The sequence below is a fragment of the Theobroma cacao genome, chromosome 1 (assembly GCF_000208745.1).
Source record: "Theobroma cacao cultivar B97-61/B2 chromosome 1, Criollo_cocoa_genome_V2, whole genome shotgun sequence".
In the NCBI taxonomy this organism is placed as follows: Eukaryota; Viridiplantae; Streptophyta; class Magnoliopsida; order Malvales; family Malvaceae; genus Theobroma; species Theobroma cacao.
In genome coordinates, this window is record NC_030850.1 from 7,667,395 (window position 1) to 7,681,478 (window position 14,084).

Here is a 14,084-nt window from a genome sequence, read left to right on the forward strand (position 1 = left end):
CCATAGGGTTTTATTTCCTTGTCTTGAAAAATAAAAGCTAATAAAACTAAGATTTTTTTAATTTAATTTTGATTTAGTCCAATAGAATTTAGAACCAATTTCCACAAATGCAACCTAATTAATTTTTTTTAGTTCAATCCAACAAAATCAATTGTCATTATCAACAAAAGCAATAAAAATAAGTTTTTTTTCATAATATTTTAATTTTGCAAGTTAGTTGCAAAATTAGAGAAAATAGAAGAAATCCAAGAAAAAAGAATCAAATCCATATATAAATTACAGCTTTTCCAGTGTTTTGATTTCAAAAAGTTGTTGCAAATTAATTAAAAAATAATAAATTTTAAGCAAAATTTCAAATTATGCTGACTCTACTGATAATCATATTTATTTGATAAAAATAAAAATATAAAAATTTAATCAAATATATTAAAAAAATAAAAAATTGTAATTTATTTAAATAATTCAAAAAATTTTCAAATATTATACCTTTCTTAAATTCTTGCCCAAGGTCTAGACTCTAACCGAATTCCTATAGAGTCGGATACATGTAATATCGCTCAGTCAAAATGTCCAGTGTAATTAGCTATTAATTTTTTCAAGGTAAAAAATAGCATAGTTCGCGGGAAAGCTATTGGACGGTCTATTGAAGTTAGTACATATCGACGGCTGAGAACTAAAGGATCCTCCAAACGTGGTTGACACGGTGTACCACACAAGATTAAGCGTTGGTCTTGTTGTATTGCACTTAAAACAGACATCGATCTTATCCACGGTGGACAACGAAAGGCCCACCAACTTACTCTAACTCCTTTCAGCAGCAGAATAATTCCTCTCTGCCATAAATTATAAAACCCTAAATTATTTAGTTAAAGTATAAATAAGAAAGAAAATAAAAAAAAAATATAGTACTAAATAAAACCCAAACATTCTCTCTGTTAAAGTAAGACCCATTAGCTGAACTGCTTCTCTCTGTCTCCAGAAAGGAAAAAAAAAAAAGAAAAAAGAAAAATTTGAATTCATGAACCGGCGGAAGCTTCTTCTCAATGAGAGAGTAGAGGTAATTGCTGCCGTCTTTTTTTTTTTCTTTTTAAATGGAAAATTTGATTTATTTTATTGTCCTTTTCTTTAATTTTCGGTTTTTATTGTTCTGTTTGGTTTCTTACTAAAAAAAGAGAGGGAAATTTGATTCAAAATTGACATTAGTTTTAATTTTTGTTTGATTTTTCTGATCCACCTGCAAGTTGAGAAGTCATTCGAATTTATCCTGCATTTCCCTGGCAGCCAAGCGGGAGACTTGTCCGTTGTTTCTTTCGAAAATTGTGATTTCTTAGCGAAATATCGAAAAATTACATGCGTTTGAGTTGATTCCTGGCCGAAGCCTGGAAATCTTTTTTTACATTGTTTTCATTTGATTTTTTTTGAGAAATTAAGGTTTCGAATCTGAAATTTCGTAAATTTTCCCGCAATTTCTGAGTAAACCACTCGAGAGCGCATTTTCGCTGGCGATTGTTAATTTTAAAATCATTTGTAATTATAGTTTGTTAAACTTGAATTTGAGTTAGTGCATAAATCTTTATTGGTTTTAATTACTTTTTGAGTGAGATACTGAGATTTGATTCGTGAACACAAATAAATGTTTCTTTTTCCTTTTTTAAATTAGAGAAAAGCTAAGTAAAGGAGGCTAAGGCATCTCCTAAGTATTTAATTTTATTTTAAATTAAAGAGAAGTTCCAAGCTAATATCCCCATTCTCTGCACTGTCAAAAAAGTTCAGTGAGATTAAGTTAAAACTGGAATAGTTCTTAGCTTGAATATGCAAGTTCTTCACAAGTAATTATTCCTGTTTCCAAGTTAAAAAGGTTTTTTGTATATTTAGGTTTTTCTTTTAACCTATCTTGATTGTATGTAAATGAATGTTATGAGTTTTAGTGATGTTTGGTTCCTGCATTGATCAAATTGTTAGATTTTTTTTTTCACAAAATGTTGCATTTATTTGGTTTGCTGCTGTGCCGATATGAATTCCATTGTGGCTTGTTTATAGGTTCGCCAGTTTGAGGAAGGGCTGCGGGGGTCATGGCACCCTGGGGTGGTTGTTGGTGTTTCAAACTTATTTCGATCAATTGAATATGATGAACTCTTGTGTGAAGCAGGTGACTCAAAGCTCATCGAGTCCATACCTGTGACGGAGGCAATTGAAGGTCTTCATAGCCGTCGCCACGTCCCATCAACCTATCGTGGGCATATACGACCTCTGCCTCCCCTGTCTCAACCTTATTCTGATCAAAAGTTGGGTTTTGGGGTTTGTGTTGATGCGTTGTTTGAAGATGCATGGTGGGAAGGGGTTATTTTGGATAATGATGATAATGCATCTGAGCGGTCTGTGTATTTTCCTGATGAGGGTGATGAGTGCAAATTCAGTGTGAGTCAATTACGTGTAGCTCATGAGTGGGATGAGTTTATGGGCATTTGGAGAGAACGAGGTGTATGGATAATGGTGCAGTTAGCGAAGGAGCTTGAAGGTGATGTTCCTTTGGCTTGTTGTGTAAAGAAAGTTTGGTCCTCCTTACGTTTAAATTATGGGTTCATAAAGATGATCTCTGAGTGGACTTGTGGCGTTCAAACTGTTTGGAAGAAGTACTTCATGGAAGTTGTTCAGGAGATTGCAGTTGGGTCAAGCCGGCGCAATCTTGCTAATCGCAAAATTTTGGCATGGATGGTAGGAAAGAAAGGAAATAAATTAAAGGATCCTGGGGAAGCAAATCCCCATTTATCTGATACTTTCATGCAGGCAGGGAGCTGCAATGATCTCAAGGCTGTTAAATCATGTCAAAAGGGAAAGGGAAGAGGTTCTCTTGGTAAGCACAAAGGTAGGAAACGGTCTGTAATGTCAAAATTGAAACATGAGGAGCTATCTACATTAAATACATCTACTAGGAAAAGTTTTCAGGCAGATAAATCATGTGGGGAAAAGCAAATGACATCAGGTGTATCTTTGATAAAGAGTAACTACAGTATAAATGAGTCTGATCAGATACCCGATCATTTTACTGATGCTAATAAAGAAATACTTTCTTCTCCTCTTCCCATACAAAAGGAGTCTGGTAAACTTGAATCTGAAATAGACAAGCAAAAGTCTTCTACAGTTTGTGAAAATGAGGGTAATCAGTTCTCTGTTGACAGCTCAGGAGGAAGTGAAACCATTTCTTATGCTGTTTCTCATGTTCAAGACAATAAATCAGCTTGCAGGAGTTCCAGAAAGCATGGGCAGATTGATAATAATCTTGCTGGCATTTTTCCTGACTGTAGCAAAGTGCAGGTGAGCAGGCAAGGGTTCTTCTCTGTTATTCACAAAAAGAGAAGATCTTCATTAATGAGAAAAAGGATTTCTAATAAATATCAACGACCAAATTTAAAGGTTACAAATCCATTGAAGGTGGGCAAGGGGAATAACAAGGCTTTTTTTGTTGTTTATAAGCTGAAAAGTGATTCAGTGATGAGGAAAAGGTTTTCAAAGAAACCTAAGCAGGCTGATTCAAAAGTTGAAGCCATCCCAAAGAAAAGGGGGAAAGGCCTATATGCCATACTGAAAGAGGATGACTTAATTTCTGGTCATCATCATCTGAATCTTCCTTTTGATAATTGTGGAAAAAAAGTGAGGCTTAAAGACATGGTGTCTCGTTCTCGTAGGCGCAAGAGGAAGTGGCGATGTCGTGGCTCCCGACTGCGTGATACAATTTGTAGTGTCTGCCACTATGGCGGAGATCTTATTATCTGTGATCACTGCCCATGCTCATATCATTTAAGTTGCATTAACTTCAAGGTCTATTCTCTTCCTGTATCATGGACTATTTACTCTTGTGTTTCTGTGGCTAATTTAATTGCAGTATAAAAACTTGTTTACAGATCCCACAAGTTAAATACTTAGTAGCACATGCATTTTGATTTTTTTGGATGCTAAAATTCATGTGGTAAAATATTGGGTTATATCTAATGCTAATTTTTGGTTTTTGGTGTAACAATAAAATTTTTTAGGTTTGGAAAGAGTTATTGCTGTTATTTGGACCAGTGCTTTCCTTTATGCTGGGAGGAATGCAGTCAGGTAGATCATTAGGGTGCTAGAAGAAAAGGGAAGCTTGTGATAGAAACCTGACTTATGTGCAGGGAAAAGGAATCAGAAAAAGAACTAATATAAGTAATAAAATTAATTTAGGGGCTAGCCAGTGACGTTTGGTTTTCCCTTTCTGGTACAAGGAAGTAGGTCATACTAACTGATTAACCTTGCTATTCTTAAGCATTGCTTAATGCACGCAGAAGCTGTTGAAACAAGTTAAACTTTTGGTTCTTTAGTTAGATCATATACCTATAATATAGACTGCTGGTTTCTTCTGCTCATGCCAAACTTGATATAACCTGACCAAATTGACAAAATATTGCAATCCCCTTAAAATGGGCGAGGTTCATTGAATGCATGCAGAGCTTTTTATTTCATTTTATTATTATTTTTGAGTTTTTATTACCCTGCCCAACTGATTACCTTCCTGCATTAGGATGTTGTCAAACTTATTTGAAAGAAAAAAACTGCTTCTAGAACTCTGCTGAATGTGTACAATCGTGCATATGAATATGGTAAATTTCCTTATGAAGTTTAGTATCTTAGAATTAATAAATTTGAGCCCTCAGGACACAGTTGGCAATTAAAAATTTTTAAGGTAAAAAATGACCTATTTTATCAAGTTGTATAGGCATTTAGGATTTTTTTACCTTTTTTTTTCTTTTGGGTTCTTGGCAGAAAGGTAACCAAGGGAGAGAGAAAGAGAGGCTGGTAGAGGGACAGGTAAAGGAGTGGGCATTGGTGGTCCCTTGGTATCCAAGACCAGGAAATAGAGAGAACGGCTCCTTCTTGAATTTAGTAGTAGATAAAACCTGAATTTCTTTGATTACATCAATAAGAGTGCTTTGTATAGCATAAAACCCTGATAAGATTAAATCCTAGTTTGTAATTGACTCTTAGTCTTGGTTGTCCCAAAAAGGCATAAAACCCTTATAATTAAAACATGACACAGTATTGCAGTGTCATGCTGCAGTATTTGCTATGGTACCACTATAGGCTTTTTTTCTCCATGCACACTTTCAGAAAGTTTTTGGTTCCTGCAGCAGCCAGGATAAATCATCATTGAGTAAGTTTTCTTTGTGATTGGGGTTTTTAATCTGTTCATTCAATTTGTCCTTTGAGTTAAGTGTGGCGCTGAAATGGATGAGATTTGCTTTGTTTATGAATACATAATACATTATTTTATGAAGGGATTGTGGCTGATATACTATGAATTTCTAAATCCCTTAGTGTATATACTTTATAGTATCGGTGCATTAAATAGGATTTGCAGTTCATTTTGATTTGACTTTTGCTTCATGTTTTTCTTGTTTCAGGATGTACCTAGTAAAAAGTGGTTTTGTCCATCTTGCTGTTGTGGACTTTGTGGCTTGAGAGATTCCAAGAGTTATAGTGAACAGTTTACAAATGCTTGTCTCCAGTGCTCCCGTCAATGTGGGTTTGGTTCATTGGAATTTGTTTAAATCTGTCATTTGTACCACTGAGTATTTAACAAATGTTTATTTTTTCTTGTAGATCATGTTGCTTGCCTGAGTGAAGTTCAGAATCTATCTCCTGCAGACTATCCATTTGGGAGTTTTTGTAGTGAGGCTTGTTATAAGGTATAATTCCCTTTATTGTGTCTAAGCTCCTTTAAGGCTGTGATTTAATAGCTTTTAGGAGCTGCTTTATCCATCCACCCTGATCCTGTACTAGTCTCTTTCTCTTTTTCATGCTCTAGGTTGCTTATTCAAATGATTTTGAAAAGTTTGGTTTGCTGAATTCCTGAATTGAGTTATGTTCAGGGTGTTATTTCTGGATTTATTAGTGCAATTTTGCTGAATTTGCTTGTCTGCTTTAGTGAGAACAGTAGACTGAGTTTTTTTTATATTTCAACATGGTTATAATATGTGGCAACATATAATGCCCTTTTCAGTTGTGTTCTCAACTTCATCAACTTTTGGGAATTTCAAATCCCACTGCTGTGGATGGCTTAAGCTGGACGCTGATGAGATCGCTGAAAACTGTGTATAAATTTCCTGATATGTCAAAAACTCACACCTGGATTAAGCTATCCAGTGTACTAAAGGTTATCCATGAGTGTTTCGAACCTGTCAAGGAGCCTCATACCAAGAGAGATCTGGTCAGAGATGTTCTTTTCAATTCAGTGTAAGTTTTTTTTTTTTAATTATTTAAGTTTGGAGATGATTAAATAAATACTGCTACTGAGAAGGATATATATTATGTAAGATTATTGCTAAATGACACCAGAATTTGGATCATTCTGTAATCATAATCCAGCCAGGGACTTGCCATCTTCTTTCATGGATCATGAAAATGTTGGCTTATTATCATATTCTTGTCATGATTGGCATTGTCTATGTTGCCAGAATTTACTACATGTTGCTTGCAATTTCCTAGATCAAATTTGAGCGTAAAAGATATTTTCTACATGTCATTTGTGCCTAAGTTTATTGTTGGTCACAACAAATGGGCACCACACTCAAACTTGTATCTCTGCCTCAGCCTATGGCTCTCAACCACCTTAGCTAGGCCCTGGTGGCTATGTACATTTTTAAAATGGAAATTTCCAGCTATCCCTTTTTCCTCAGCTAAATGCATATTTTAGAATCTAACATTTGTCAATTTTTTCATTTTAGTATTCAATCTATTCTTTTGTTCAAGTATATAACTTTTTGGATTTATCCATTTAAGGAAAAGCGATTGGAAAAGTTAGCATACAATTAGTAAGACTAATGATTGCCTTGTGAAGGTATCCTTAACAAATATAAATTTGAATCCCTTAGTTCTATTAATGGTAATTTATTAACTTTTATCATCAATTTTTTTTAATAAATCAATCAAAAAGGTTGCATCTTAATTTGAATGAAATAATAGGTTGAATCCTCAAATCAAAATTTGGCAAATGTTAGATCTTAAAATTAGCATTTAAGCCTTTTTTTCCCAAGGAATTTAGATCTTATGAGCTTTGATAGGTGATTTGATCTGGACCTAACGTTGGAAGTAATAACGAGTGGTTGGTAATGTTTACTCTGTTTAGTTATTTGCTTGATCATCCTTTGATGTTTCCTGGCTGGTCAATCTGCTGGTTTGAAGACCTTGGGTTGCCATTGGTAGTTAACTGTTCACAGTGTTATTCTGTAGGCCTGGGTTTCTGTGCAAACAAAAGGGTTTCAGTAACTAGTGTTCTGTTCTTTGTAATGCTTCTCTTTGGAATGGTTTTAAGAGCTTACATTAATTCTCCTTTTGAGTTGCTTTCTGTTAATTTTTGTTGGACACAGGATTAACACTTTCTGTGTTGGAAATAAACTCTTTATGTGTGTGTGTGTATAATATACTTATGTGTATATATACACATACGTATATTTATACACACTCCACTTTAAACTAAGGAATTTATGGTTTCTGTTTATTGTAAGTTTCCTTAAAACTTTGTAAGCTTGAGCAAAATTTGATCCTTTTCCCCCTTTAGTTGAAATCCTTTTAAACCAGGCACAGAGGAAAATCCTATTACTTAGTCATTTGTAAAAGCTGGATCTTACATGAACTTTTGGTTACTGATACTTATCCTCTCTCTTTTTGTCTGACTCATACTCTCATTGAAGTTCCAAACTGAAACGATTGGATTTTCGTGGATTCTATGCCATGGTTCTCCATAATGGTGATGAAATTTTATCTGTAGCCACTGTGAGGTAACTGCTTTCTTCTCTTTTATTTTGATTTTATAGAGTGTTATGGAAAGTACTCACCCATAAGCTTTACTTTCATTATATTTGATTTTCAGGATCCATGGACTAAAGGCTGCTGAGATGCCTCTAGTTGCTACGCCTTTCCAATATCGTCGGCAGGGTATGTGCCGACTTCTTTTGCAGGAGTTGGAGAAGGTAGTTTCCTTGGACTTGCTCTTCCATGTTTTTTGTTTGTGTGGAAAATGGTCAAATATTTCTATAGTGAATATGAATGCGACATATTTTCATTTGCAGCTGCTCACTCAATTGGGGATTGAGAGGTTAGTCCTGCCTGCGATACCTCAACTGAGAGAAACATGGGAAAAGTCCTTTGGTTTCTTGGAAATGCCTCTTTCAGAAAGGCTGCAATTCTTGGGCTACCCTTTTTTGGCCTTTCAAGGGACCATAATGTTACATAAATTCCTTAAAAACCCTATGAATAATAAGGAGATGAGAGGTACCACTTATGGAGCTTGCCTTATTATTGAGAGACAACTGTATATTTTAATATTTATTATTCTTTCCTGGCTTTCTTAGTTGTATATTTTGCAGGAAAATCTCTTGGTTTGGGAGGAAATACGTCAAATGTTGGTATGGTAAGGTTTATCTTTTGGTTGTCTCTTTTATGCCATTAATAATTTAATATTTCATTTTAAGGTTCCATAAATTCACAACCTTGTTATTTAACACTTTGTTCTGGATCTCATTAAATTAGTGTAAGCTGTTTTTATGTTAATATATATATATATATATGTATGTATGTATGTATGTATGTATGTATGTATATGTATATGTATATGCAGTTTCTTCAAACTTCTTTCCCCATATAATTTACTTTAAGAAGTTGATTAATACTACATATTTCATTTGGGTCCAATTGCAAAGTTTTTGTTTTGTAAATCAGTTGTCTATCTGCTGGTAATTTTAGAATTTGAACATTTTATCAAATTCAGTGCTAATGCCGGTGTTCTAGTTGTCTTGATTTTACTAACAGAATCTATTTCCTGACAAAAGTTCTGATCTTAATCTTGTTTTAATGTTGTAGAAGCTCAAGCAAGGGTCAGTTAGCAAGGACAGGTTCTGTGGCTTGTTTTACAAGCGTAGGCCGAAAATGAAAGTTACCGGGAAAGAAAATTTGGTCAACAACCGTGGTGGACTCACACAACTTTCTGAGAATTTGCACAAGCGGAGACGAATACTGACTAGCAGAGATTAAAATACTGATGAGGAGCAGTGATTAAGAACTCAAAGGTGAACATCTATCTATTCTGCTTTTAGGCAAAATGCAGTTCGATGACTTATTTTGTTCACTGCCGTCAGTGCCATTGCAGTAAAATTTCAAATATGACTAGTGGACATTAGTCACCCATTTTGTTTATGTGACTTACAAACATACAATTTGCACCATATCTTGAATTGTGCAATTATGAGCTGTCTGACTTGCTAATATTGAACTCTCACCTGATGTTGAATTATGCAAACTCTTACTTCTGATAAACAGAATAAAATGATTTTTGAATAAGAGTAGTTTTTAAAGATAGCAGTATTGATTTGTATCTCCATTTATCAGCTTTTTCTCTAGTTTAGATAGCTTCTGTATGCATGTTATTTTACTGAATTTGATATAAAGTTCTGTTGGCAAATGGGAATACATATTCCAGTCGTGTTCTATTAGCTATTGCTTATGGGATCACATCCATTTGGTATCATCCAGGTGATCCTATGTGCCAGTCATCCTTTCTGTCAAACAGGGTATTATTGCATAAATATTCTTTTAGTATGATTAATCACCCCCAAAATTATCATTGTTACTACATCACCCCTTAACATTAATGTTCAAACAAAATTAGCTGTACAATATAAATACACATATTTATACTATGTACTGTATGTAATAGATTAATATATAATAATTGCATAAATAGCATTATGAGGTTTATTATATAGAAATAAATGTATTAAATGTATGTGTATACATATTGTACACACATATGTATAACCATTTCTGTATTATAGGAATGTATTTGATTATACACATACATAAATCAAATTAGGGGCAATTTTTTCATTAAGAAAAGATAGTTCATTTTGTTAGAGGTGAGGCTCTAAACCTAACTCTATATCAAACAAGGTGATAAAGCGTCACCTTTGATGAAATCATTAATGATCTAAGATTATATCATTGGTGATAATTTATTATTGAGGTGATGAATTCATTCAAATTATGAGATGTTGAGGTACATCAATTACCAAACGAAGTTGAGTACTGACCATGGCAAATAGGTTTCTTTCTAATAATACTCATTGTCACTGATATACAAGGTTGTAACTAAAACTAGGGTAAAAGATGCATTATATTGAGTAGACCGAATTCTTACTCACGTGACTTGATGTGATTGAGTTTGATATTCTGGTAAGAAAAGGTATGCTTCTCTTAAATTTTCTAGCATTATACACTGAATTTTTTGAGGCTAGTGGCTTATGTCATTTGGGTTTTTCTATCCATGATTATATATGTGAAGGGATGAACTTGTACTCGATACTTCGAGAGCAAGGCATGTGGGAACTCTGTTCTAGAGATGTGGATTGTTATTTTAAATGTCGTGAATGGTAACCATGGTTTGAAGTGATATTCTTTGAAATCATTGCTATGGGCCTAGGTTGAAGTGATGTGTTGTGAAATGATAACTCATTGACCAATGTAAGAAAAAAGGATACTAGACTTTGCATGCCTTTACTTGTCTACATGAACCATGGTAGGACCTTTGCATTGATTTTGTGGTGGGTTGCCTAAAGTATTAGAGTGATTTGACATTATATTTTTTTGCGGTCGATAAGTTTTAAAAAGTAGCCCTTGTATGTTTGAAAGTATCGTGAGTCGATATGCAAAGATTATCTCTCAAGAACTGTGTGTGCATAGTTTGATTGAAAGTACAGCTTTGGACCAGGATGTGAATTCACGAGTCAACTTGTGGGAAATTGTGGTAGATACTAAATACCAAATTCGATGTTGATGCCTCAAAGTTTTTCCTTGAAGAAGTGTGTCTGCGTAATTTGACTAAAACTATGGTCTTCTACCAAGATGTAAAACTTGTGAGCCACTTGTTGATATAACTGTTGTAGACATTTGAGTATTTCAACAAGAGTTGGGTGACCATACTCATTGGGATGAAGTATTTCATGTTCCAGAATTTGCGTGACTGATGGTGAGTAAGACTGCAGGCTGTAGTCCAGAATTGTTATTTGCCCATTCATTTGATTCTTTATTGCTCATCCATGCCCAATTGCTGAAGCAATAATGTTTGCTAGCTACATGTTGCAGATTCATGATGAGTTAAGATGGACTGTTTGCACTTAATAATGTAATTTGAAACGCTCAAGCTGTTAGTCCAGAAACTTTTTTTCTAGATTTGATCTTGAAGCTATATCCACGGTCATCATCATCATCATTAGTATTATTATTATAGTTGTTTTTACTTGTAAGAATCTTTGTTCTAGACATGAAGAATGAGTTGTCAATGGAATGGCAAATGGTGCCTGCACTTATTTGACAATCTTCATTTGGGTTGCTCATAGATCTTATTAGGTTTTTACTTTTGGTTAAAATCTAATGTTTATATTTCAAGATAAGAAAATAATTATAATTTTAAAATTTTAAAATTATCATCTCTTTCTAATTATTTTTTGGTACAAAATAAGAGAAATAACAATTATTCTAAAATTACAAACCTAATTCATAAATTCTATTTTTACTATTTATAGTATTAATTGCAAAAAAATTTATATAATTAAAAAATCTAAAAAAAAACCCAGGTTCTTCTCACCCTCAATATAATTTGATGTTGAATATAATTTTCAAAAAAATGTGATTCATTTTCCAATTTTATTAAGAAATTAATAACCACACAATGTGTGGATTAAATAGTTAAGATCAAAATAAAAAAAGAGTTTTAAGAAGGATCGGATTTAATTTGGAGTAATTAAGGTGTTACTATTGTGAGCGTTACCATCGAGGCTCTTGTTTGTGACTAGACGTGAAGGCAAGGGAGTGTTGTCGTTGCTGACAGTGCTGGGGGTAATGCGAGCAACTTACATTGGTTTTCTGTTCTAAATGGATGAGACATTGTAAAGGGGCTTGTTTAACTTTTGGTTGTGCTGGGAGTGATGAAAAGTGCGTTAGTTTGATCTCCGACACATCCATTATAGATAGTTTTCATGGTCATATGCATGAGTATTCGAGCATTTCACTTATTAATTGGTGCATAATTTTTTATTTAAAATAAAATTTGAATTTTTTTAATTAAATATATATATATATATATATATATATATATATATATGTATATACAAGAGAAAGTTGTTCTGCCTCTGTGTTGTTCTGTTTTACTACTTTTTTATGGTAATTTTTTGTAATGAAAATTAAATAATTAAATCAATATTCATACATTTCAAAAAAAAAATTAAAAGGTTCTTACTTTATGCAATATAAATATAATAAAACGTACCACAAATAAAAATATTTCAAAAAGACTACTTTTAAAATGAATAAATAATTGAAAATGTACAGTCTTGCAATGAACTTCTAAATTACAAGTATTAAAAGAAATTAAGGAACAAAATTAAATAATGTGTAATAAGGCACCTTTGTGATCAAGCTCCAGTAATAATACATTAAAACCTCAGCCCATTCTTTAGTTCTAACAAACAAGCAATTTTCATAAAAAAAAAATACGAAAAGCAAAATGGTTGAGCTGTTAAGTTTTGTTTTTCCCTTTCTTTGAGACATATGAGAACGGACTAATAGATGCATTTATCAAGTATAAGAAGATCGTGATATTCTGTCTCATTTAATTATGCAATATTTTTGTTACATTGATTTTTTACACTTGTAAAGGAGATCTATTTTATTTAGGTTTACTTCGATCCTAATACCTTTTATACGTGTTTTGATACCACTTAATATGAAACCACATTTTCAACTCAAAAAAATTACCTATCAGCTGAAGGAAGGTTGTAACATTTCATGCCAGCCAATTTTATCGAGTTTTATTTTCAACAATTCCAGGTTGCTGTTAAGTTACTCTCTTCTCTCTTAAGTTTTATCCTCTAAAAACAATATTTTTTTTCCTTATTTTCAGTGGATTTTTATCTTGAATTGAAAAAAATTCAGATTTATACCACATCCAGCTCTAACGATTTATCGTCAAAATCAAGCAAAAGAAAGTTACAATATCGAATATCAGTATAGAAGCCAGAGAAGCAACCTTATGCAATAATTTTTGTAATAAATCAGTTGGCTTCCTTGCAAACAATAATAAAACTTTCTTTAATAATTACAAGATGAGAATGTCCATTGGCTTTGATTGCTAAGACTACTTCTTACAAACAATTCCTTAAATGGCTTAATTAGGACAAGTTTAAGAAAGAAAAAAAAGTTCAAAATACGCACCAAATCCCTATATTTATACATTTTATCTAATTTAATACCTTTATTCAATACCAAAACAATTTAATTTTTTAATTTTGAGAATTGCTCCAATTTAATCTCTTCTCCTCACAGCATCCAATTTTGTTATTAAAAGTGATTACATCAACGTTGATGTAACACTGACATGACACTTTTATTGACATGGCATCACCATGATGATGTGGCATTGACATAATGACGTGACACTAACATGCTAACATGTTGGTGTCACGTGGCAACGCTAACGTGGCAGATCGAGAAAAAAGATTTCTAAAAAAAAAATTGTGCTAGATCATAAGACTAAATTCAACAAAATATATATTATAGGGATTAAATTGAACAAAATTGAGGTGATTAGAGACTAAATTGAAACAAATATTTGAAAACTACAAATCTTTGAATAGATGATACATATACTTATTAATAAACTAATGTTTAAGTGTAAACGATTTGTGATGTTAAAAAATATATATAAATATTTTTTTACTTGATTATTTGATTCTATAATAGCTACATTAATTTATCTTCTTTATAAAAAGTAAATTTGAATTTTACTTCTATAAAAAAATTCTAATATATTATTTTAGATATGTACTTATAGAATGACAACATCATCATTTATACAAAACCATAAAAATGCTTAGAATTAGAATTTCATTTTCGCAATTATAAAAGGCCATAGTTACTTTTGTCTTTGGCCACCCCTTAATCTTCTTCTTTGTTTTTCTCATCAAAAGTTTAATTCATCGATTAATTATTACGAAATTATGGCAATGATG

General features: G+C 32.8%; 1 protein-coding gene across 3 annotated transcripts; it reads left to right on the plus strand.

Annotated features, from left to right (window-relative positions):
* LOC18611905 lies at positions 864-11,247 on the plus strand. Of its 3 annotated transcripts, none has more exons than XM_018129079.1 (11): positions 864-1,057; positions 2,041-3,819; positions 5,427-5,544; positions 5,626-5,711; positions 6,026-6,258; positions 7,716-7,802; positions 7,895-7,994; positions 8,094-8,295; positions 8,391-8,434; positions 8,884-9,089; positions 10,776-11,247. In XM_018129079.1, the coding sequence occupies exons 1-10, from the start codon at positions 1,019-1,021 to the stop codon at positions 9,052-9,054; spliced, it is 2,859 nt and encodes a 952-aa protein (XP_017984568.1). In that variant the 5' UTR covers positions 864-1,018; the 3' UTR covers positions 9,055-9,089; positions 10,776-11,247. The 3 variants fall into 3 exon arrangements, with proteins under 3 accessions (XP_017984568.1, XP_007048458.2, XP_017984563.1); XM_007048396.2 differs by having other exon boundaries at positions 10,787-11,247; XM_018129074.1 differs by lacking the exon at positions 10,776-11,247 and having other exon boundaries at positions 8,884-9,394.